Source organism: Microtus pennsylvanicus, chromosome 7 (assembly GCF_037038515.1).
Source record: "Microtus pennsylvanicus isolate mMicPen1 chromosome 7, mMicPen1.hap1, whole genome shotgun sequence".
In the NCBI taxonomy this organism is placed as follows: domain Eukaryota; kingdom Metazoa; phylum Chordata; class Mammalia; order Rodentia; family Cricetidae; genus Microtus; species Microtus pennsylvanicus.
The window spans coordinates 116,107,437-116,132,502 of NC_134585.1; the positions used below are offsets into that span (position 1 = coordinate 116,107,437).

At 46.2% G+C, this 25,066-nt stretch overlaps 1 protein-coding gene across 1 annotated transcript in view; it reads right to left on the bottom strand.

Annotated features, from left to right (window-relative positions):
- Positions 1-25,066, bottom strand: part of Notch2 (notch receptor 2) — a 141,353-nt gene that overhangs the window by 102,032 nt on the left and 14,255 nt on the right. Inside the window, exon 2 of the mRNA XM_075981808.1 lies at positions 2,936-3,017. Within this exon, the coding sequence (XP_075837923.1) occupies positions 2,936-3,017 (82 nt within the window). The remainder of the gene's footprint in view (positions 1-2,935; positions 3,018-25,066) is intronic.

A 25,066-nucleotide genomic window follows, 5' to 3' on the forward strand; every position in this document is an offset into this window, starting at 1 on the left:
ACCTTCCACGTTAAAACATTTTTCTCCCAATTCCCACCCTACCCCCCACAAAAGAAACTTGGCTTCAACTTTGTTTTTTCTTAATCCACTAAGCAACCTCAGGAGTAAAAGACAATCACATGCCCCGCATGCCTGGCGGAATTTTCATAACCCTTTAAGTGTTGGAACACTCACTCACTGCCGTGTGAGTCCTGGGCGGAAGGGTGGTAACGGGCAGCGGAGAAGTGTGTGAGCACACACCAGGTTTACTCAGCGATGCTTAGGGGTCCAAGCAGGTCAGTCCAGCATGTGGGGGCAGCGTGTGCAGCCTCTGTGCTACTGTTCACTCTCCGGGGCTCACTCATGCCCACCGCCCCCCTCCCGAGGACACACTTTACCCGCTGGTGAAGTAAGCCCGCTTTTCCCTGTCGGGTTGTTCTTGCTGGTCTCCAAAGGGGTGGCTCTGCCAATTTTCTCTCTTACTCCTTACCCAATCTAATTTCCTTCACAGTAGAACTGAAAGATTATCTGAGGGACACCCCCAAAACTATACCCCACAAGTCCATCCTATCAACAACCAACAAGTTTTTGGGGACGGAAATTGGACTGCTTTTACAGACCAAGGTCTCACTATGTATTGCTGGCTGGTACACCAAGCTGATCCTGAACCAGCAAAGATCAGCCGGTTCTGCCTCCCAAGTGCTGGAACTGAAAGCGTCCACCACACCTAGCCCCAGGCTGCTCTCCTTCCACCGTGCACATCTTCATGCGGGGGTTTCTTTCTGCAGCTGAGAACAACAATGCCTCTTTAGTCATGCTTCATGTCTGAGGCTAGCCATTGTCGAAACTGCCTCTCCCTAAAGCAACCCTTACTTAGTGTGCTTTCCAGCACTCAGAGTCTCTTCTCCCTGAAGCCTCCTCTCTCATGTGAGAACACACACAGGCCAGCATTTATAACCTTTGTGGAATTCCTCTGCGTAAGTTACTAAGTCCAATTACATCCAACTAGCTGGCCTCTCTACCAGGCCAACGTAACACAAAGCAAATAAAATTCCCAGAGGGGAAATCAATCTTGTTAAGATAAACAGATAAGAGACATGGAAATGACGGTATATGCTGAACTCTGTATGTATGGTTCTCTTAACTCAAGGAGAGTGTGTGGCTGTTTCCTCCCAACTGAAACACTTCCTTGCAAAGGCAGGACAGGGCTGGTAAGAAGGAAGGTAGTGAAATTTACAAGGTCCTGCTCCAGGGTCACCAAAGCGGGATCAGCTGTGGGGAGAGCAGACTGTCTCCGTGGAGCTGCCTGCGAGTTGTGTGAATTGTGCAGGACAGGCCAGGAATAAAGCTTTCTAGATTTCGCCACCAAGCCCATGTGGGCTTTTCACCGGGGTGGCTGCCTTTGAGCCACCTGGGCTCCAATAAGGGGCACCAATGAACTCACTGGCTCACCAAGCAGACTGGGGTGGCATCAGTTCTTGGTTCTATTTTCAGTGCCTTACGTGAGGTAAACAGATGTTTGTTTATGCCTCCCTAAAATATCCTAGAATATCCGTTCTCAACCTAGGGGTCCAACGACCTTTCACAGGGCCTTCATTTCCGCCTAAGACCAGACACTGACATTGTAGCAAATGACAGTTACAAAGTAGCAACAAAAGTAGCTTCAGGGTCGGCTGAGCAAAGGCTCAGCACACGGTCACATGTGCCCGATAAGACCACTGGAGAGCCAAACATTAGAACAGCAGGTGCCCGCAGAGGCCTACAAGACTGTGGCGGCCAATTCTGAGGTATTGAACTCCCTCCCTTATTATCTTCCATGAAGAGGAGAATGCACCACGTGGGTTTTGTTTTTCTGGCTGAAAACCAAGTTAGTAGCCGTAATCAGTTACATAAAATCTTTCATTTCCAATGTTATCTTAGTCTCAATCCAAACAAACTATTGTTAAATTTTACTGTCCTCACGGCTTAAAATATTTTCACTTTGTTGAAGAAAATTGTTTCTGACTCAGGGGGGAAATAATCTTATAACATTAAAGAATTTAGATGGCAGGGTCAGAATCCACTCTATGGGGGTAGGGATGTCACAATGAAATGAGAAAAGAAAGAGCAATTTCATATTAACAGATGTTATTTTCTCGGGTAGAAAGAGAATGGATACACCTTACTACTAAAGCTTGTGAGGTAAATAAATAAATAGATAGATAGAGATGCAGCTTGGTTTGGTGGTGCACACCTTTAATCTGAGGGCTGTGGAAAGCAGAGGCAAGCATATCTTAGCCTAGTCTACACAGGGAGTTCTAGGCCAGCCACGGCTACAAAGTCTCAAAATTAAGAAAACAAATACATAAAAGAAACTATTTATGAAATTATCTCATGGTTTTTCTCAAACAAAAATGGAAAAGCAGAAAAATCTTCTTGAACCAAGGGTTACCCCAAGGCTCTAGTCCAGTCCCTCCCAACTCGTGAGATTTGCCCACAGACCTACCTGCCTCTCGCCCACCGCAAGCTCCCACACCCCTCACTCCAGAGTCTTGCCTTCAGAACAGGGCTTTTGAGACAAGGGACTTAAAGTTTCCAATGACTATTTTACAAACGCTTACAGAGGGCAGAATCAGACTTCTACCTGGTGGGACTCAAAAACATCATTATATCTAGCATCTTAGCAATAAGATTCTAAAGCTGTGTCAAGTTGAAAAATAAAAGAGAAAGTAGAAGAGACGTCAACTAGCCACTCACTAAAGCTCTCCCATAGTGATGAATGGTAAGGCAGGAGGATAGTAAGATGGTTTCCCCAACCATTTACCTTACAGCCACGTCCTTCCCTCCTCACCACCCACAGAAACCAGAAGAATGAGAGCCAACATTCACAGAAGCATTACAAACAGAGACAGCTGGAGCGCACCTCATGCAGGGCCTGCGGTTGCAGAGAGGACAGACACAGAGAGGGAGAACTCACCTGCAGTAGCCGGTGCCATTGTGGTAGGTGACACAGGTTCCCTCATTTACACAGGGCTCTTGACCACCTCGACACTGCAAAGCTGAAATAAAAAACAAACCGGGATCAGAAACCAGGCACCAGTCATGACCCTTAGACCCCAAAGCGGGGTCAAAGGGAAAACCATTCCCACATCACCTCCGCCCTGCATTCCCTTTAGACTTTTAGCTGACTTGTCCCCGTTCGCTCCAGGTATGGAAGCACAGACGTTCATCCCACAGCCTCCTGCCTCTCTGTAACTCAGCATGTCTGGCAGTCACACATCTCAGTGACAGTAAAGCTGCACCGACCATAACAAGCCGTGAGCCTTTCAGGATTGACACACGTCAGAAAAGTGTGTAAGAGCCCATCGTTGACTAGTTAAGGTCTGAGTGGACCGTGGTTAACCATGCTTAGGGATTCTTAGCTTCAGGTGAAGTTTTGATAGGCAGGCCACTTTAGTAAGAAGTCAGAAGCATCACCCGCCACCAACGAGACCCAGAAAAAAGGAGAAATTAATCTATGGAAACCCACGCTCATCTTCACTGATTTCAGCCAGCAGAGGAAGAAGTTTACCCAACTCCACACTTACAGCCCCTGGAAGTTTAGCTTTTAGAATTGGAATTCTCTCTCTCTCTCTCTCTCTCTCTCTCTCTCTCTCTCTCTCTCTCTCTCTTGTTATTTTTTGGTTTGGTTTGTTTTGTTTTGTTTTTGAGTCAGGGTTTCACTGTTTAGTTCTGGCTATTCTGGAACTCACTTTGTAAACCAGACTGGCCTCAAACTCACAGAGATCCGCCAGCCTCTGCCTCCCAAGTGCTGGGATTAGAGGCGTGCACCACCACCGCCTGGCTAGGATTAGAATTTTCATCACCAAATATACACCAAACTCTTAAGGACAACTAGAAAGGCAAGACAAACCCACTCTAACAGTCAACAGGTTCATAAACCTCTTGGAAGTATTTATCAAGCACTGTTCACAGACGAACTAATTCAGTCTTGACAACAACCTTGGGAGGAGGTGGTTCATTTCATCACACATGTTCCGCAGCTGAGGAAACAGAGTAGGTAAGCGCCCTGTCCATCATCACAAGCAGCAAGGCAGAGCCAGACACAAAACTGACTTAGGGTGAGCAGACCCAGAGACTGTGCTCTGAGCTACAGAGACAGGCTACTTCCCACAACCATGGCTAGGCGGCTGTTATGACGACCATGAGCTGAACAATGAGGGCCAGAGAGGTTGAGTGGCTTCCTCATGGGGTATCAGACCCTATGGGGTGGCAGCACTGAGCCAGAGGTCTACGCCTTTCAGTCTGGCCCTTCTCTGAAACAGCTGTTGGCAGGACAGGAGCAATCACTGGGCTGTGCACTGAGCAAGCGACTCGGGAAGAGGGATCTTCTCCCCCATCCCACTTCCCTGTAAGGCCCGAGAGCTCCCTCTTCCCACACTGATAAGCTCCATGCAACGACTCTAATTAAAACAGTTAATGTCAGGTTATTTCCTCCATACCGCAGTTCTCAAACTGATTTTTTCATTCTCTTTAGACACTTTTATTATTTTCAGTGAGGACTTTCAGGCTTTTTTCTAATTGCTTTTTCCTCTCTCTCTTTAAATAAAAAGGAAACTGTCTCCGGACAGGGCTACCCTGAAGGCATGGAGCAAATTTCAGCTCTGTATCCTGCAAGAATCCCAAGGAGTAAATGTCATCATGAGTCCTGCCTCCTGCCTCCTGTACAACTGCAGCGAGTCCTGCCTCCTGTCTCCTGCACAACTGCAGCGAGTCCTGCCTCCTGCCTCCTGCCTCCTGCCTCCTGCCTCCTGCCTCCTGAACCTGGCTGTACAACTTCAGGCAAGGCACAACCTCAGAGGGCTCAATTCCCTACTTAGGAACCAATCTTTGGTAGACTACCACCCCAAGCGTCTCCTGTAACCCAGCAGTAAGTGGCGCTACATAAAAGGGGCTAGGGAGATGGCTCTGTTGGTGGCAGCACTTGCTACAGCACTGAGTTTAATCCCCAGCACGTATGCAAAAAGCCAGGCATGGTGTGCATGCCTGTGATCTCAACTTGGAGAGGGCATAAACAGGCAGCGCCCAAGAACTCATGCATGGCCAGGCTAACCCCGCAAAGGAAGTTTCTAGTCTCAAGACAGTGAGGGAGTCCTCTGACCCTGACATGTGCAGACAGGGTCCCTCATCTTCACACTCATGTGCGTGTACCACACACAAGCACATAAACATCACACCATACGCATGGTAGTAATACATAAGAAATACACCAACTTTTAAGACATACATAAATATATGCTGTATACATGGAGAAATTTATCCAGGAGAGCATCAAAGACCCAGCCACCCATGACTCAGCCATGGGCAGGAAAAAAAAAATCACAGCCTGTTCCTATTAAGTGTCCTGGCAAATCATTACAGTGACAGCTTCATAGAATGCAAACAACCCAAAGTCAATATGTGGCAATCAATCTAGCAAATAACTTTACAGCCTTGCCTTAGAGAACCAATCCAATTCACTGACCAAAAAAAGAGGTGGGCTTCCAGGGCTAATAATTAATGCCGCTTGGCTGATCTGTGGCATTCCACTACCTTGAACGTCTAACATTTACTAAGGTGCACTGTTCAAGTTGCAGTTACATCAGCAGCGACTAGTCCATCAGCACCTGAGCACCTGGACCGACTCTCCAGCCCCAGTGAGCTCCCCAGTGAGGCTCCAGGTCTGAAGGACCCCACCCTTGAAACCAGAACAAATGCACCAAGTCAGAGTATCCAACCCAAGAAGTCCCCTAAATTATTTAATTCAACCACCAAAGAACTTAGAAAATGTAGGTGGTAGCAGTTTGGATAAACAAAAGAAAGAGTAAAATTTGAGACTCGTGACTTTATTCTCGGACCATTTCTGGTAAATACTGTAATTATGTGCCATATAAAAAATAAAAACGTTGGTAAACGAAACCACTACAGCAGAGACTGGGAGAGACCACACCTCAGGCAACTGTTTCAGTTTAGCAACTTAAATGCAAATATGAAGGCAGCTCACGTGTCAGAAGGTGAAGTGTTGGATCAAATCAAAGAGCTGATGGAGCCTTGGACTCCAGGCAGCTTTTCTTCATAAATTGCACAGAGGAGCAGACTGTGCTCAGTCTTTCATCCTGTTGTATTTCTGTCCACGCACACCACAAAAAAAAAAAAAAGCAAAAGCACCAGGTGGTGGTGGTGGCGGCGGCACACGTCTTTAGTCCCAGCACTCTGAGTTCGAGGCCAGGTCTACTGTCAGAGCTGTTACACAGAGAAACTCTGTCGCAAAAAAAAGCAAAAACAAACAAAAAGATGGACTTATCACTCAGTCACTTGGCAATGTGACACAGATTTAGAAGCCAGCTTCCAGTATCACACGTTTTCAGGGCACAGCTCAGCGATGGCTTTCTCTTCTCTTTTCTCCCCCCCTCCACCCCTCAGGTTTTTTTGAGACAGGGTCTCACTGTAGCCCTGTCTGTCCTGGAACTCACTCTGCAGACCAAGCTGGCTTTGAACTCAGAGATCCACCTGCCTCTGCCTCCCGAGTTCCGGGATCAAGGATGTGCCCCTCATGCCCAGCTGAGACAGGCTTTTCATACTCAGAGCAGCGCATTTACTGGGTATGCAGATGCAGGCCCCACCCCAATGTCAGGGATACTGTGGTCAACAAATAAGAGATCCTGTCTCACAAACACTGTTTCTTTTAAGGGGAAAATGGAGGACAAAAGAATATGTAAATAAAGCCACTTTGGACAGTGGTTTTAGAAGAACGAAATCCAGAAATGAGGCACAAACCGGTCACAAAGTCCTCAGATGGTAAGAAAGACCCACCTGAGCAGAGCAGAGCACCCAGGCAGAGAAAACGAACATTGTGGTCTTGAGACAAGGATTAAACAATGGCCACAGGAGAAAGGCCATGGAGGCCAGGATGGGCTAGATCATCAAGGTCTGGTCAGGGTCACAGCTGCTACTCAAGCCCGTGAACTTCAAAGGAAAACGACACAGTTTAACACGGAGTGTGATACCAATAAATGGAGTGAATTCCTCCCAGTCACCAGCACCAGCCTCCAATAAAACAGACAAGCCACGCAGAGCCGACTGCTCTCCTTTTAAAAAGACAATAAAGAGAAATGACTCACTAAATGTACAGCTAGCACTACACATGAGCAAAAAGGCCACAGCAACTATGAGCACGGCCCTCAACCAGTACCGCGTGGAGATAGATCAGCCATGAATGAAACAGTCTCTGGCCACACTGTCCTAGCAGCCCAGGGAAGTGAGAGACAGAGCAGAGAGGAGGTGGCCTAGCCAAATGACTCTAAGAAAAATACAAACACAGCAAAACCTGCTTTTAGTAGATGCCTTTGGTAAACCCTCTTGATACCCAACATCAAAATCTCTCCACAAAAAAACTAAGAAACAGCACAGACCCTCGGTGCCATTCAGTGCAGACTAGACTCCAAGTTCATTCAAGTTTATCAGCCTCCACTGTACACAAACACTGCCATCAGCAAGGTCAGTGTCATTGATTTTCACCACGTCCAATGCCAGGAATTCATCTTTTTAAAGACAGACCAAAGGTGTCCAGCCTTGGTGGATTCCTCATGGCAATTTCCTAGACTCTCCAGAGCTTTTCAGGCCATGCCAGCTCCGTACCACAGGCCTAAAAGCCTCCCTTTGTTTTAAGAATCTCTAACATGAGTAATTAAGTCTGGTACCCCAGACGGTGTAATCTGAGCAGCCTTCAGTGTGTTTCACTCGCTGCTCTGACAAGGGATGTTTTAAATTGGCATTGCTTCTTGCTTTGTAGCCTCTTCAAATAAGCCTCTGTCTGTTGTCTGCCTCACATGACTCTCCTCACTCCCTGCTTGCTCCGCCCGCAGCGAGGCCGCCCACTGCACCCTCAGACAACATTCTAAGGCCCTGAATGGCTGCAGATCCTGAAATATGTGAAGAGCAGCGACACAGGGCGCTTCTTTTTCCCCTTCAACGTTTATGCAAATTTCAAGTAGCAGAATCTGAGAGATGAAGTCTGGGTTGCTGGCTGGGACTTGGCCGTGTCCCTCTGTTGCTTCTGGCACAGGGCCTCTGAACGGAGCGCCCGTCAAGTGAGCTCGGCCATGCTTTCTGAAATGACTGCTTGCATTACTACCCAAAATAGGAGAACGAAGGGCAGACAGGAAGACACCAGGGATTTGCAGTGCTTTCCACATCACCCTTCAATTTCAAACAACAAAGCTTTAGCTACATTTTTTTTATCCTTTATTTTTTTGGAAGGGGGGGGGGGAGTCAGCCATGGGGAGGGCCAAACAAACAGAAGTGAGGCAGTCCCGAGTGTCACATTTAAACAGAAGCAGAGTAGAGTATCTGTCTTCCTCTGGGAGTCAGCCTTGATTAAAGGAAAGGAGGAACACAGCAGAGGAGACATTGATTTTTATTTTTCCAATAATGTTCAAGGATCTCTGCGTGCTTCACAGAGATCACCCAATAGGAACTGTTTCCTACCTAAAATATGCTGACTCCAGGTCCACACAGGACAGCTGGAGGGTTCACAGTCCCCGCTGCTTTCCCCAAACTGAAACCTGCTGTGCTTTGGAAAAAGAAACAACAGTATTTCGGTCTAGCCCAGGCTGGCCTGGCACTGACAATGGAATCCAGGCTAGCCTTCAACTCCTGGACAATCCTCTTGACTGTCTCTCAGGTGAGAAAAAGAATTCATCCTTATGAATTAACAAGCCTACATTAATTTGTGATTCTAAAAACTGAAATTTTGTCCTAACTCATAATACTGAATCCTTTGGTGGTGGGGGGGGAGTGGGGGCAGGGGAGATGTAATTCATCAAAGGGCTGTGTTTCACTATGTGTTTACTATGCAATTGTGTTTTTTTCCTTCTTCCTTTGCTTTTGGCTCATCAGGACTATGGGGAAAAAAATTAACAACTTCAAATGTGAACCAAAGTAAATGAGATCAATCAGCTAAGTTCTAGCCCTTGTGTCTTGGAGATTACACTATATGAGACACACGATTTAAAAACCCACCCAGAACCAGAATGTGGTCAGTCTATTAACAGCACCTCTGCAACCTCCTTCCTCAGGCCAGCACCATACAAGAGGATCCCCTTCCTCTCCCTCCTTTTGCTAATCCCTACTTGCATTCTGAAGCAGGAAGCCAGCCTTCCTCAGCAAGCAGCACCATCCTCCTGTGTGCCTGGATGCTGCTTCCCCAGAGCTCCAGCAGCTGTGTCATGCTCTCGCCAACAGGAAAGCTCCTCCTGAAAGGCAGTGGCTCCAAGTGCCTGGCCATGGGAGGCGCGCAGTACTCACTTGACATTATATCTAAGACAAAGTCCTGTGAGCAGACTCAGGGACCAGCTATGTGTGTAAAATGTTCCATGAGCACGAGAACACCCAGATGAGACTCTGATACAGATTTTACTTTTTTCAGGATAAGAAGGAATATAAAAGGAGGAAGATGGCAGAAACGTCCTGGCCTTTAACAAGACAAAAGCTGAGAAAGTAGCATAGGACATTTCTAATCTCAGCAAAACTAAAACACATTTCAAAGTTCCTGTCTTAAAATACGCATGAGTGGGGGCTAGAGAGATGCCATGGTGGCCAAGGGTACATACTGCTCTTCTTAGCACCCACATCGAAAGGCTCACTGCCACCTGGAGAGGGCAACAGAGGATCCGAGGACGCCCTCTTCTGGCTTTGGTGAGCACCTGCACTCATATGCACATGCACACACAGACACACACACACACACAAACACACATGAATATATACATAACTAAAATAAGCCTTTAAAATAAAGTAAAATCTGCATGGGTGATGATAGTTCCTCTGACCCAACCCCCTGCACTTTTAGCCATGTGTACCAAGGAAGGAACAGCTACTGAAGAAGCTGAACAGAAGCAAAATCTACAACTAACTGACACATAAGAAAAAAATTTTAAAAAATTTAAAACACCTCAACAATAAAAACACAGGAAATTCAAGTGAGGAAGCCTGTTATCCTTTCACGGTGACAAATGTCATTGCTCCTGGCACATCCACTGATCAGTAAGCCCCAGCGTGGTCCCAGAAGCCCTGGGGTATTTCCTCAGCATAGATACCCACCAGGGAAGAAATGACACTAACCAAAACAGACACAAGGCTCACAGGCCCACAAAGCTCACAACTATACTAATGTCTCCAGAGAGGGAGAAGCACCATTCCCAGAGGCTAAACAAAAAGTGCTCTAGAGGCCAGCCCGAGCTGGAACTGTCATCTTCTACCTGATCTGCTGAACCATCTCTATCTGTGTCCTCTGATCAAGGCAAAGCTGGCCTGCCACCAATTTCCTGCACTTTTAGTAACCCTCCTTATTATAAGGATTAAAAAAAAAAAAAAAACAACTCTTTGGGTAAGCACAACTTAATATTTTTAAAACCCCATAATTTTAAACAGAAGCTTTTAAGTGCCCTTACTGGAAAAAAATGTATAAGTATATATAATTTTCTTGCTCCCCTCCCCCAAACAGCAGCAAAGTGTCCTTTTAGCTTAAATTGCTCAGAGTGGTTTTAAACGGAAAAGACAATGTCTAGTGTTTGTTCATCCAGAGGTAGATTTCACCAAAAAAAAAAAAAAAGCATAGACACAAAGTTATATTAAAATAGAAAAAAAAACCTGTGATTGTTAAATGCTATCGCAAAACATTGAGGCTACTTCCCAAAACCAAGCAGGGAAAATCCAGAGATGAGTCTCAGATTTCCTCACCAGCGTCTATCCTCGTGGTTTTTTTCAAAAATACCCATGTGTAGTGGGAAAGGAGGCTGTTCACAAGAGCCACCATCACACCATGCCTATGTGCAGATGGTGACTAGGCACAGAATGCAGCCATGTGTTCTGAAGTGTACAAGTCTGCAGAGAATGGCTTCTAGAGGATTATCCGGGTCACAGACACTCTATACCACAGCCCCAAACAAACCCCACTCACCCATGCATGGCATTCAACCCCTGCATTCCTGCACACGTCACTGAAAATCATCTAAATCCAAGAGCCTCAAAAAAATCCTAAATCCCTGGGCTATATCTGATACTCCAAATCAGCACAGAAACACGCTGTGAGAAAAGTGAATCTTGAGATTGGAGATGGTGGATGCATATCATACCCAGGGCCCAGGGCCTGGGACCAGAGGGAGCCAGCAGGGTGTTCTGCATCCCCACTGTCATACCCATGAAGAGGACACACGGGAGCATCACACACCCAGGGCCCAGGGCCCAGGACCAGAGGGAGCCAGCAGGGTGTTCTGCATCCCCACTATGGTACCCATGAAGGGAACACATGGGACACATCACACACCCAGGGCCCAGGACCCGGCACCAGAGGGAGCCGGCAGGGTGTTCTGCATCCCCATTGTTGTACCCATGAAGAGGACACACAGGACACAGGCTACACTTCAGTCTTTAGTCTTACTTTTCAGTTTCTCCACTTACTTCCTCACACGGACATTTACGTTAACTCATATCAGCGTGAAGACAACAGAAGAGGCGGCAGCCACATGAAGCTGAGCTGGTGAGAGCTGTGGAATCGCACAACCAGGGAGCACCGCTGGCAAACCCCAGTCCGCAACTAAGTCAACTCAGAAACCCCAGGGTTATGAAGCCCTTGGAAAAGTTCTCCTCAGGTCTAGAGAGGCCAGGGATGGCTCCGTGAAAGGCCGCAAGAGACAATGCGAACTCTAAAATACTAAATTAAAATTAGAGGGTAATGTCTGTACAAGGTGCTGCCCCTCCATCTGCCACTCATCATGAACAAGTAACAAATTCCCTGGGCGAGAAGGATCTGGAAGAGTGAATGCCACGGCCTACTCCCTCTTCACCTTCCTTTCTGTCGTTCCTCTCTGCCCACAAGTTCCAGAAGGGCAGGCCCACGGTCCATGCCTGGGCAATGATCGCCGAGCTGAACTGCCCATGGGATGGAAACCAGTAATTTTCTATCTCCCACCAAGAGGATGATAAACAAGGCCTTAATTTCCCACAAAGCACAAGGAAAACCCGCAAAATGAAAGTTTATTAGAGCCTTCTAAGGACACAGAGACCCCGTAGAGGAGGTACCTATTCCCCTTCGTTTAGCACTAAGATTCACACCACTCAGGGGACACTGGAGTGAGAGGGCTCTGAACAAGAGGTATTTACAGAGGAGTTTACCAGTCAGACCACTCCGAGGCCAGTGGGAAAGGCCTTCCCACCACCACCTCACCACATTACGGGGTTAAATCCTTAGGAATAACCGGTATTGGTGCCAGTGAGCCTGGGTTCAAACAAAGGGGGAAAGGAGTCAGGGACAGGGTATGGTGTAGAGCTAAAGAGTAAACACCCACCCTTCCCCCAACACACGATGACCTCATCGAAAATATTAAAACCAGGACATTGTAATCACCTTGGCTATAAGCCCAAATATGTCTCCACGGAAAGTCTCAAATACTCTAGGTTTTATAGCTTAAATTAAAAAACAAACAAACAAATCAAACAAACCAAGGACTTAGCTCTAGCCTGCCGCTGCAATGCAATCTGACGTTCAAGCTGCTGCACTTACAATTTGGGCACGATTGTGATTCTGAGCACAGTGAGCTCCAGCACAGGACCGTGTCTGCACAGAGAACCCCAAACCTGCCACTGGTGACCTCACAGAGGAACTCTGAGGACGTGAGTTTCAGAAATTAGCTAGCCACATCCCAGGCCATAGAGCTAGTGGGTCAAAGGCACCTACGCCAACCACAGACGAAGCGGCTGTTGACTAAGCACCAAAGACCACAGACAGCACTCTACAGTATGTATTTAAGACTGACACCCCTGCTCCTAGTGGACAGGGACTCTCTGCCTCCACCCCTCCACCCAGGTCTATAAATATTTGGTGACCAGGAAGTAAACCAGAAAACTGGTCAGCTCTCTCCCCATAACTGTACACATCCCAACTGGCCAAAGACAACACAGAAATACACTACTACACTTACAGGCCAGCCAGGTGTTTTCACACAAATGATCTCCAGTAATCCCCATGACCCTGTGAGGCATGCAAATTGCCATTAGCACCATTTTGCAAAAGAGGAAACTGCATTTCAAAAGCTAAGAAACTTGCCTACAGCCATACAGATGAAGGATCCAAGCCAGGGCTAGGATGTGCAGGCTTTTCATTTGTTTGTTTGTTTGTTTGTTTGGTTGGTTGGTTGGTTGGTTGGTTGGTTGGTTGGTTGGTTGGTTTTTTTGTTTTTGTTTTTTTGAGATGAGTTTTTTGGTGTAGTGTAGCCCTAGCTGTCCTGGAACTCACTCTGTAGATCAGGTTGGCCTTGAACTTACAGAGATCCACCTGTCACACTGCCTTCCAAGGGCTGGGATTAAAGGCATGCACCACAACCACCCAGCAAATGCAGTTTGGTTTTGTTGTTGTTATTGATCTATTGATCCTGCATTAGGTTAAAAAAAATCCTGTAAACTTGTATAATTCATATCTGTGACTAAAAACGGTCTCACCAAATAGACACCCAAGTACATATTAGCCACACTATGCCAAAAGACCACATGCTTGTGGAAGCCAGGACTAAATTCCCAGTACAAGAGTGGCTGCTAATATTATATTCCAGACCCACCCTTGACACGCATGCCCTAAGAAGGCCTGCATTCACTACCATCACCCACCTCCTCAACAAGAGAATCCCACTTTGGAAAGTAGAGCAACTGTGGGAAACAGAATAAGTTACTTTATGTGGTTAATAGGGGCAGGGAGCGGCTGAAACTGCTGAGAGTTTTTCCTTTAAAAAAAAAGAACATTGCAACTAAACACCATTTCTTCTCAATAACAAAACAGCATTATGGAAGGAAGAGAAACTGCAGGAGTTAGCACTAGAACCAGACCCCAGGAATGACTGCACCCCACTGTGATGAGATTTTGCGCTGACAAATGACAAGTCCATTATCAATAAGCAGTCACCATCACTGGATCAAAGAATCTGTAATTCAAAGAGTTAACTATAAATACCTCCAAAATAAAACACACATCTGCAAACTGAGCTAATGAAAACTGAACCACTAAACAGGAAAAGCGTGGCCTGCTACTCAGAGGAGGCGGGAACTGACTAATGTGGTAAACCAGAAATGCCATAGGAGATGGAGGATTTTCCTCATCTGGACAGCTTCTGTCCAGTTAAAAGAATCAACAAAGACAGAAAAGAGACAAGACTACCTTCCTAAAATAAGAAATAAACTACTCTGACACTCGCCCTTAATGTTGCTGGATCCCAGAAAATCTTAGCTCATTTCTCTCCACAAGGCCCCGACACCCAGACTCCTGTTTTCCAAAGGAAAAGTATAAATTTCGTTACTGCAGTTTGGCACACTGTCCCGAAAGTGCCACTCTGCTTCATGTCTGCACGACTTACAAACTACAAAACAGGGACTGGGGAGGTGGTTCAGGGATTAAGAGCACCGGCTGCTCTTCCAGAGAACCTACGTTTGATTCCCAGCACCCACATCTGTATGACATCCTTTTTGAGCCTCCATAAGCACAGCATGGACGTGATGCACAGACATACATGCAAGCAAAACATCCATACCCATAAAAAATAAGCAATTTTAAAAACTGTAATGTTAAGGGGCTGGAGAGAAGAACTGGCTGTTCTTCCAACAGACACAGGCTCAATTCCCAGCACCCATATGGCTGCTCACAACCATCTGTAACTCCAGTCCTAGGAGATCTTTTGGGCTCTGTGGGCACCACACTGCACACACATGGCTCACAGATATGCATGATGGCAAAACATCAATACATATAGAGTTTATTTAATGAAAAAAAAGATGTTTAGAAACATATCATTTTTCTGCAGTCTTAATGGCATGTTTTAAAACGTTTTTCACTCTTGTGTATATGTGTTTGAGTGTAGGTTTGTAGGCAAGAAAAGGGCATCAGATCCGCTGGATCTGGAGTTACAGGTGGTTGTGAGAGTCAGCTGTGACACCTGAAACTGTGCTCTCTAATAAGAGTAGTGCAGGGACTGGAGAGATGGCTCAGCGGTTAAGAGCATTGCCTGCTCTTCCAAAGGTCCTGAGTTCAATTCCCAGCAACCACATGGTGGCTCACAACCATCTGTAACGAGGTCTGGTGCCCTCTTCTGGCCTGCAGGCATACACACAGACAGAACATTGTATACATAATAAATAAATAAATATATTTAAAAAAAAGAGTAGTGCATGCTCACAGCCACTGAACCATCTCTCCTGCCCATTGCTACGACGTTTTTAAGGATATCAGACACCATGCAGCAACCCAGGACTTTGAATTGGTAGATTGATTAAAATAAAGTTTTAGACTCCAGTACCTTTGTTAAAAAAATAATAGATATGTATGTATGTGTGTATATGTGTACACTAAATACTATACTCTACCAAATTGAAGAAATCCAATGACAAAAAAAACCTAAGGTAGAGCAAAACTCAGTTTTGAAAACTATCAGAGCAGGGGAAGGCTACATTGAATAAGAAGAGCAAACAGGCATCTCCTTATGCATCCAAGCCCCTGTGGAACAACAGCTGTCTTTACTCAGCTGGAGGAAAACCACAGGACTGGGAACACCTCATAGGAACCATGGACTGTCCTAGGCGAGCAGGACACTGCTGACTCACCCTCGGCAGGACACTTGGTTCAACTCGTTTTTCCAGTGAGAGTAACGAGCTCAACAGCTCAAGCCCCGAAGTGATTGGCATATCCACAGCTGCAGAAACGTCTAGAAATGTCTATACACACAGCACCACGTCCATTAGTCTGTCTGCTAGGCTGCAGCTAGCCAGCTCTGTTCTGCTTTTTATATCTCAAATGGTATCCAGTATTATTACTGGTTTACCACAAAATGGAAATTCTTCTACTAGCCAAAGCAATCTTTTGCTGCATCTGCTCAGTGCCCCACTGCCTTGGCTAATCTGCACAGGGCTGAGGTTCCAAACTCTGAAATGCAATTAGAGATCTATTTTTCTCATGTTTGGCTATGTGTCCTGCTCAGCTTGGCCCTGCAAAATTGTCCACAAAAAAATCCACAACCCTTACAGGATGGCAGTCACCGTCAGCGGAACACCCCACACGTATGATACATCATCCTACTCCGTTGCTTCAAGCTTACTCCCAAGTAGGCTGATTTTTTTTTTAAGTAAACATTTACCAAGCCCTAAGTCTGGATTCTGAACCAGGCTAGTCATCATAATGATGAGAAGGGAAGACTTAATCACATCAAATACCAGCCAGACCGGTTGAAGGCGGGTTGTTAGTTCTCCTCTTTCCAAATGAAAACCAGTAGTCTCTCAATGACAGATTCAGCTTAATTCACACACACATTCCATCTCATCTTTTCCACCCCAGAAGCACAGTCTTTTAATTTGAACACGAATTCACAAAAGCTACTTTGCAGAGGGGCATTAGAAACACTGGAGTAAAAGATAATCTATTTAATGAAAGAGCCAATAGCTTCGGCATTAAACTCTTCCATTTACATTCTGGATCAGTGGTCTGCAAAATGAGGTCTGTGCATCCTAGAAGCGGGGGAGGTGCAAAACCCTCCACTGCAGTGCTGGAGGGAACTTTAGAACCATTGAAAAATACATGATTAAGCTTTACTAAGAGTGGACACACACAGGAGTGTGGGCAGCCTACTGGCTGTACATTTATATAATTTATAAATATTTACTTAAGAAAAGCCTATGGTCAAAACAGCATTTTTCTTGGGGCATAGTATTTAAAAGTCTGAAGGTGCTTGCTTGCTTTACCCCCACATTCCACACAGTAGGAAATGTATGCCCTTCAGAGGACACACTGGGCTCACCTTACCAGCATCTCATTTTCGCAGACACAGGCTGGGGGACAGAGGTACCTGTAAGACAGTCCGGCTTCCCTGTGATCGGGTGCTCGGTTAAAATGAGTCTGGGCAGAAATGTTAAGGGGTGATGACTTTGGTTCCATGCTTGGCTCTGTCGCTTCATTCTTAGTTTTCTTATTACTCTGGTATCATGTTCCCGTTTCACACCACAGCACGTTACTCTAACCAGTGTCCTAGCTATACCTCAGCTGCCTGCCACCCTCCCAGGTGAGGTCACGATTGCATCTCTCGGCATCTGGAGACTGTAAGACACTAATGAGCACTTGCCAGAGGGTCTGTAAGCACCCAAGTAACTTCGGAGGTCCTCATCAGGACACTTCTAGACAGACTGTGAGTGCTTATGATGACCGTGGGGCAGGCTGTATGGAGAACCAATACACCCGTCACCAGATACAGCCAACGCACCACAGCCCTGCTCCTGACCAACATCAGGGAGAGGATAACAGGAACCCAAACTACCTGCTACCAAAGCGATATATAATGCAGCAAAAAGAAAATGAGGCTAAACGCATGCCAGGGAAGCCAGGTTATAAGGAAAATGGCTCTGAACTCGGCAGAGACCAAAAAAGGAACCGAAGACAATGTACAGAAATGTGAACTTGCTGGTCGGTCACCGTTCTCACTCAAAACAGCGATGGCCACTCTGCCAAAATAATTAACAGTTCCATGAGTTAACATAGAAACAGTCTGCACAACCTGCGCCATTCATTAATGCTATCGCGTTCATTCCAACATGCATGCCAAAATTCCCTGGAGAGATGTTCTGTCTTTATCTGCAACTGCGGGGCTCCGTGGCCGGGTTTTCACCTGCTCAGAGCGGGCTGAGGTTCAAGTTCCCTTTTCAGTCTCTGTCAACATCTCTACAGCTTCCACGACATACTTCCCGGCACGTGGCAGGTAAGACTCAATGCCCAGGCATTCCCGGCACTGCTAAGGGAGCAGCTTGGTGAAGGGAATGGGGGCTGGGTGTTGTGTGGCCACTATTCTCATGCTCTTGAAGAGCTCGCTTTTCTAAGGCCAAGATTCCAGTCTGTTCAAAGGAATCCTCATAGCCTGTGAACCCACAGCTAAGGAAGCTAGAGCTTCCTTACTTGCAAGCATTTTATTGTCACCAAGGGAAGAAACAACTTTACTTTTGGAACTCAACCACCAAATATGTGTACATGCCCCAAACAACACTGATCCTAAATGGGATGCTTTTTACTTTTTCCATTACTTCCCTACAGTGTGTTGTCGGATATCTATCAAACTGGCTCCACACAACCCACAGGTTCAAGCCACCTGTCTGAAGCTGAGAGTAGAGGGTGTAACGCCGCAGTCAAGAGTAGCAGGGCCAATAACTAGCCACATGGACTTGGATAAGTTCTCCACTTTTTCTTTTCTTTTCTTTTTTAAAATATTTAGTGTATGGGTGTTTTGTCTACATGCATGCCCTTGTACCACAAGCATGCAATGTCCACGGCATCCAGAAGAGGGCGTTGGATCCCTTTGAACTGGAGTTACAGTCAGTTGTGAGCTGTTACATGGGTGCTGGGACTAGAACTTGGGTCCTCTGGAAGAGCAGCCAGTGCTCTTAACTGCCAAATATCTCTCCAGCCCCAAGTTACCAACCTTCTCAAAGTTCATCATCTTTTAAATTCTGAGGTTTTTCAAAGGAGTAGATGCATCAGCCGGTACCGTGTCTAGCGCAGCAAACACAATCAATGAAGCTGTGCTGACGAGTAGTAAGGCCTTACTAGCCACATGGAGAAAAGAGCTGTACACATCACTAACCAGCAGGGACAAGTCAACGCTGGCCTATGCTCACGGCAGCCCTAGACCTGAAGGAGGTGTCTAACATTCTCCTCAAAACTCCACAGCAATTCTACCAGTGCCCAGCACCTGGCAGCACTTGAGAACTTGTTGAATAAATGCATGCATGAAATGGATGCTTATGAAGAGGCATAAGCCACTCCTCCCATTATTCAACAGAGGAAGAAACTCCTCGATAAAACAGCAAATACATTTGTTAAGCCAGATTTTTATCTGGCACATGCCCTGGGCTCATACTGTCCTTACCTGGATTTCTAGAAACTATACTCAGGGGGCTTCCTCGAATTCTACAGTTCTCAAACACCAAGTGAGCCCACAGCCACTGTCTGCATGACACTCTTAGTCCCAGCTATGACGGCACCGCTCCCCCAGACTCACCATACGTGTGACCATTTGCCAAACAATCAGGCCTCATCTGTGTTGTACAAAGACACGTGTTCCGAAAACAAGGCACTCGCACGTTAAAACCCCAAACCTACAGTGGGGGGACGCGTGAACAAATCAGAGGACACATACCACATCAAACCTCCCCTCACAGAAAACCATGGAGAAGCTCAAGAATTTCTATGAAAGTCCAGATTTCCATTTCAGTCTTAGGCCATACAGCACGGGAAGACTCCAGTCAGAGCCAGGACTTCCAGACAATGGTGGTGTTTGTGAAAAGACAAACTGCAGTCTTTCCACGGTGGAAAGGGTCTAAAGACCTTCCTAAAGTTGATAGGACCTTTTTAAAAACAAGAAGATTCTACACTTGTGCCAATAAAGTAAACATCCAGTTCTACACAGAGGGACAGGCGGAGGAACAGGCTTTGCTGTCCCAAACTCACCCCGGCACCCGTACAGCAAGTTGGTCTGAGATCTCACAGGTCCCTGCCTCAGCATCTACAAATGTATGGCCTGGTCTCCATAGAAGGCAAGGATGCTCCTCTCTAAGTGGTGACAAACTAGTACAGGTCATGTTCTTAACATGCAAGTTGTCCCTGTGACCTCTCCCTCCCGCCTACTCACGGCGACCCAGATGCACTCACTGCATCAGAAAGTGCCCACAGGTGACTTAGTAGCGGCCGTGACTAAACCGTAAACTAGAAAGGGTGTGAATATCCTCACACAGCCAGAGCAGCATGGTGTCACAGAAGGCTCCAAGACAGCGAAGAGATTCATTTTCAGAAAGTGACCTACAATACACTGGCCCATCCTGCTGGCTTAAGAAGGCATGGCGTTTAAAAATAAAATAAGTCAATGAAAAACAAGAAACAAAATGAATTCTTTCAAAATCTCTCAAAAGAATGTGTTTAAACAGAAATTTGGGGAGAAGGGGGTGGGAAAGGCTGTTTTCAGCAGGGCAGCCCTGAAGTAATAGCTGAGCTATTATCACTGTTGATAATGACCAGCAGATTCGGATGAGACTATTGCACATCGCCTGTTCTCAGACTCTGGGCTTGTGTAATTGGGTGTGTCAATCTATGTCACTCCACAGATGGTTATTAAGCTCGTTACAACTTCCCTAAATCTATCTTTCATGAGGCCTGAGCAGTACTCTGGACAGCTATTCTCTGCCAACTGAGAAGAGGCACAGAGATAAACATCTTTTCTGAAAAAATAAAAAAAAAACAGTTCCAAAGTCTATTGTTCCTCCCTACACACACACATATACACACATATACACACACATGCACACACACACACCTATCTTCCTATTAGGCAGGACTAATTTCTAATTCAGATATCCAAATTCTCAAATTTACAACTTCACCCCTGTGTAGACTATAACAAATTTACCTACTGATTTACCTCCCCCACTTCTTCCTTTGAGTCCCATTACCTAGCCTAGGTGGGCCTTGAACTCACAATCCTTCCGCCTTGACTTCCTGAGTACCAGGACTATGCACGACCACATCTGGGTTTCCCAGGTTCCTACACAAAGGTTATACAAATGTTGGAGGGCCTCCTTGGCCACAGGAGCAATCCTGCTCTCAGAGTTCTAGAGATTACAGCGACAAAGACTCAGCTGTCACCTTCTTCTGGAGAGCAGAGTGCACACCACCCTGGTGCAGCTCCACTGACCGGCGAGAGTCCAACGGTGGTCCTTTGGTGTTCTGTGGGTGTCGCGCTTTTAACTAGCCCCGCACACATGACAACTGGGGCACTTCAAGAGGGTTTCCTTAACTAAAAGGTGCACGCACTGTGGATGTAGACAAGAGCTGTCATTCCAGCATTACCTCAAGACCGACCTGGACACACCACATGAGTGTGTGGGTTTTCCTCTCTCCTGAATATCCAACAGCTAACATTTCAGCCACCGAGCATTTTCTCCCATCAGCTCCAACACTTAGCCCTCCCACAGAGCTTAGGGTCACACTTCCTTGTGGGTGTGCATGTAAAACCACCACTAACAAAACATGTTCTGTTTCCTCGTTTTGATGAAAAGAAGAAACTTGACGTGCGCTTGCATAAGTGACAGTGCAATGCGGACACACCCTACACGTATGCAGCGCGTATTCTATTTAGATGTACTCTACAATGATTAAGGAAAGAAATGCCGCCAGCTAGAGCTTAGAATCGCATGAAGGCCTGGCTTCCCTGTGCTGTATTCTTGACAAACCTAAGATAATTTTTATGGGGGGACGGGTGGAGTGTGTGCACGTGTGTGCGCTCACTTGCAGGATGCATGTGCAAAAGCACACAGGCTTCCAGAAATTAAATAAACTCAGGCTGCCAGGCTTGGCAGCAAGCACCTTTATCTACTGAGCCAGCTCAGGGGTCTTTGGCTTGGGTTTTTGAGACAGGGTCTCCCCTTAGCCCAGGCTGGCCTTGAACTAGCTGAGATCATCCTGCCTCGGCCTACAGAGTGCTGGGTCTGCTGGTGGAAGCGACCCTGCCCAGTTTAACCTCGGGGAGCTTTAAGGAACAGTCGCTCTGGCCCACGTGGAAAGAAACGAAGTCTGACATATGAAGACTGGATGATGAACAAGGAAAGAGGATGCGGAGAACAAACAAAATGAAAGCGAGCGAGTGAGCAGGCACGCGGACCCAAGTGGGCTCCGGCTGTGTCGGTGACACTTCCTGCCAGTTTTGCTCTGTGTCCACACCCCTGTCAGGTGGGACAAGGACAAGTGGCCAGAGCAACTCTTCTTGGACAGTACAGCTTTGGGGAAGGCTAGGCATTTTCTGGGGGGGGAAGCATTGCCTTCTAATCAACAGAGTCAATCAAACGGAAGGAAAGCCTTCCATAGCATGGGGAACAGAACCCAGATTGAGGGATTCTATGGAGGAAGCATGCAGTATAAGGAAATGAGCTACCATACATGTAAGAACCTCGGCTCCAGGCCTGGCTCTGTCAGATACTAACCATGTGACTTCGAAGAATTCCCTGAAGATACTTGAGATTCACTATTCTCATCTATAAAACTGGCATAATTAGCCTTCTTTCCTTGGCAGAAATATGAAGCTCAAATAAGATAGGAGTTGAGTATAAACTGGGAAACACTAATGTAATTATTTCACAAGAATAAAATTCCCAGTCTGAAGTTCTACACAGCATAAGAAAGTCCTCACTCGGCTACGGGCAGAATGACGAATAGCAGCACGTCTCCAATCAGGAAAGCCCCTTCCCCAGCCACATGGCACAAGTGGACAGCACTGGGTGGTGAAGCATCAGCCACTTCTGAAAGCGGCCTCCCCACTGTCCCCTGCTGGCTCGGCCACACTGGGAATCAGACACAGGAGCAGGCACTCAGCCATCCAGCCTTCTCTGGAGCAAACTTCAGTGGAGGTGACTTTACATACCAACAGCTTCCTAGCAGCTCAAACCTGATCTCCATGGACCCGGGGGTTAAAGACAGAAGCAATCCCACCAAGGTAGCTTCGCACTGAACGGGCTCTTCAGCTTGGCTTTTCCTGAGCAGTATGTTTCTATGAATTAACTCTTCTGAGGTGCAAGAGGCTGCAAGCTACAAAATAAGCAACTGGAAACGAGTGTTAAGACACACTGAACTAACCTACAAACGAGAGGACCAAAAGTGAGGCTTCCAGCCTGCATGTCTGGCAATCTTGCCTGGGTGGTGGAGCAGAGCTTCACTGGAGTCCAGGGGAGAAAGTTCCCACTGTGGAAGTTCAGGGACCCCTGCAGGTGAGTGCCTACTTTGTGCCCAGAGCCAGGCAGGCATAATTAAATGTTGTTTGAGTCTTTAAAAGCACGCTGTAGGTTAGTTATTACTACTATTCCCATTACACAGATGGGAGAACTGAGGTCTGAAGATTTTAAGGGCTTGTCTGATGTTCTCAGCTGATAAAAACCAAAGTCAAGTCTGTCTAGCTACAAAGACGACCCATGAGCCCCAGGAAGGGTATCTGCAGTCAGTCGCACTGATGGGTGCTTAGACATAATCAGCGTTGCCTGCCATCTGCCTTTCATTAAGCGACTCTCAACCATTCTCCCCCTTACTGTTCAACCATTAGTAAACAACCCTTGCAAGAAAGTCAGGTGTGTTTGAGAAGATTCCCATGTTTGCGTGCCCGGGACAACAGAAGAGAAAAGATACATACTCTGAATTCCTTCTCAAATACAGTAGGGCAGAGGAGCACCAGTTTCCAGGGTCAGAGGAGACGGCCAGAAGGGGAAAGTTCTTAGGGGGGTTGGAACTGGGTAGTTCAGTATCTGGTTAGGTGGGTTAGAACTGGGTAGTTCAGTATCTGGTTAGGTGGGTTGGAACTGGGTAGTTTAGTATCTGGTCAGGCGGGTTGGAATTGGGTAGTTTTAATAGCAGGCTGTGTCATCGTTGAGAGACTGAAGCATTCCAATCATTTTACCCTGTGTCTCATGTCTCTTTTTGAAGGATACAACTGCACAGTCCAGAGAATTTAGAACCAAAGAGCCTGCCAGAAAACATTCTGAGCACAAATAGGACTCTAGGTTACCATTTTCAATGCTTCTCAACTTGTTAATACAATATATATATATATATATATATATATATATATATATATATATATATATATATATATATTCATCCTGATCTCAATCTACTGAAGGGTCCAGAAACAATTTTTTTTTCATTTTTGTCTATCTATATAAATACATCCTAGTTAGAAAAAGTTTTAGACAGAACTAGAATTCTTCCAAATGAAGTGGGTAATTTTCATTATTTCCATAATATTATACAGATATTAATTCAGAGTTAGGATACTGCGAATAAGGATAAAGTGACAACTCAACGCTACGCTATGTCATTAGTGGGAATACAGAATCCCACCTGACTGCCCTGGAGGTGGAAGTCAGCTCTGGAGTCAGGCCAGTGGGCTCAGTTGCTGCTCTGACCCACAGGCGAGGAGGGCCACATGCACGGCCATTCCCTGGCCTTTCTGTGACAGGAAATCATAATGTTTACTCTCAGGACTGAAAGAAATGAGTACGGTCTTCCCAAGCATCTGTCACCTCATAAACCCTCAGTACATGGAGGCTACTGCAAGTCACACAAGCTCCGTGAGGACGGAGGTTTCTGTTTGTCTGGTTTACTTTATTAACAAGGAGACAAGAGTTGGAGCAGCTTTCACACAGGCACTGCAGTTTCTCCAGAGTGGATTCGCATGTGCCCATCTCCATCCAAATGCCCTCCCTTACGTTCGCATGTGCCCATCTCCATCCAAATGCCCTCCCTTACGTTCGCATGTGCCCATCTCCATCCAAATGCCCTCCCTTATGTTTGTATGTACCTATGCTACATCCAACTGCCCCTCCCTTATGTCCGTATGTACCTATGCTACATCCAAATGCCCCTTTCCTTAGTATAGTCTTTCTTAATAAGTAGCTTCAACTGTTTTTCAGAAAGATCCAAATTATAGGAAACCTATTTTAAGTGTTTTAAGATATCTGAGTTAACAAGAACACACTTAGCACTCTTGTCAGCTGTGTGCTTACCAATAATTATAAATATCTCAGACTACAAAAGGAAACCTTTACAGTACTCCCACAATGGAAAAACAAAACTCTTAAAAATAATTACAGAGGGAGCAGAAGGGAGTGGTAGCTAAAAGGTGGCTTACAAAATCTGCCAAGTAGAATTTGGAATTTTGTCTTAAAACAAAACAAAACAAAAAACCTGACAACCATTTGTCCAAGGCTGCCAAGACTTGAGACAAACAAGCTGTCATGGGAAACAAATGTTAAGTACATCTGAGGCAGCAGCTCCCCAGTCCTGGCTGACCCAACTCCACACCACCAGTGACACCAGGGCCCACTGGGTTATCCTCACCATGATGAAGTTCAAAGAGACAAGCAGGGGTCCTGGGGATGTGTATTCTCCACTTTAGAGGCAGCTTCAAAATGGCTACACCTCTGCCCTCCCCACACCCATCATATTCCTTCACTGCTGCTG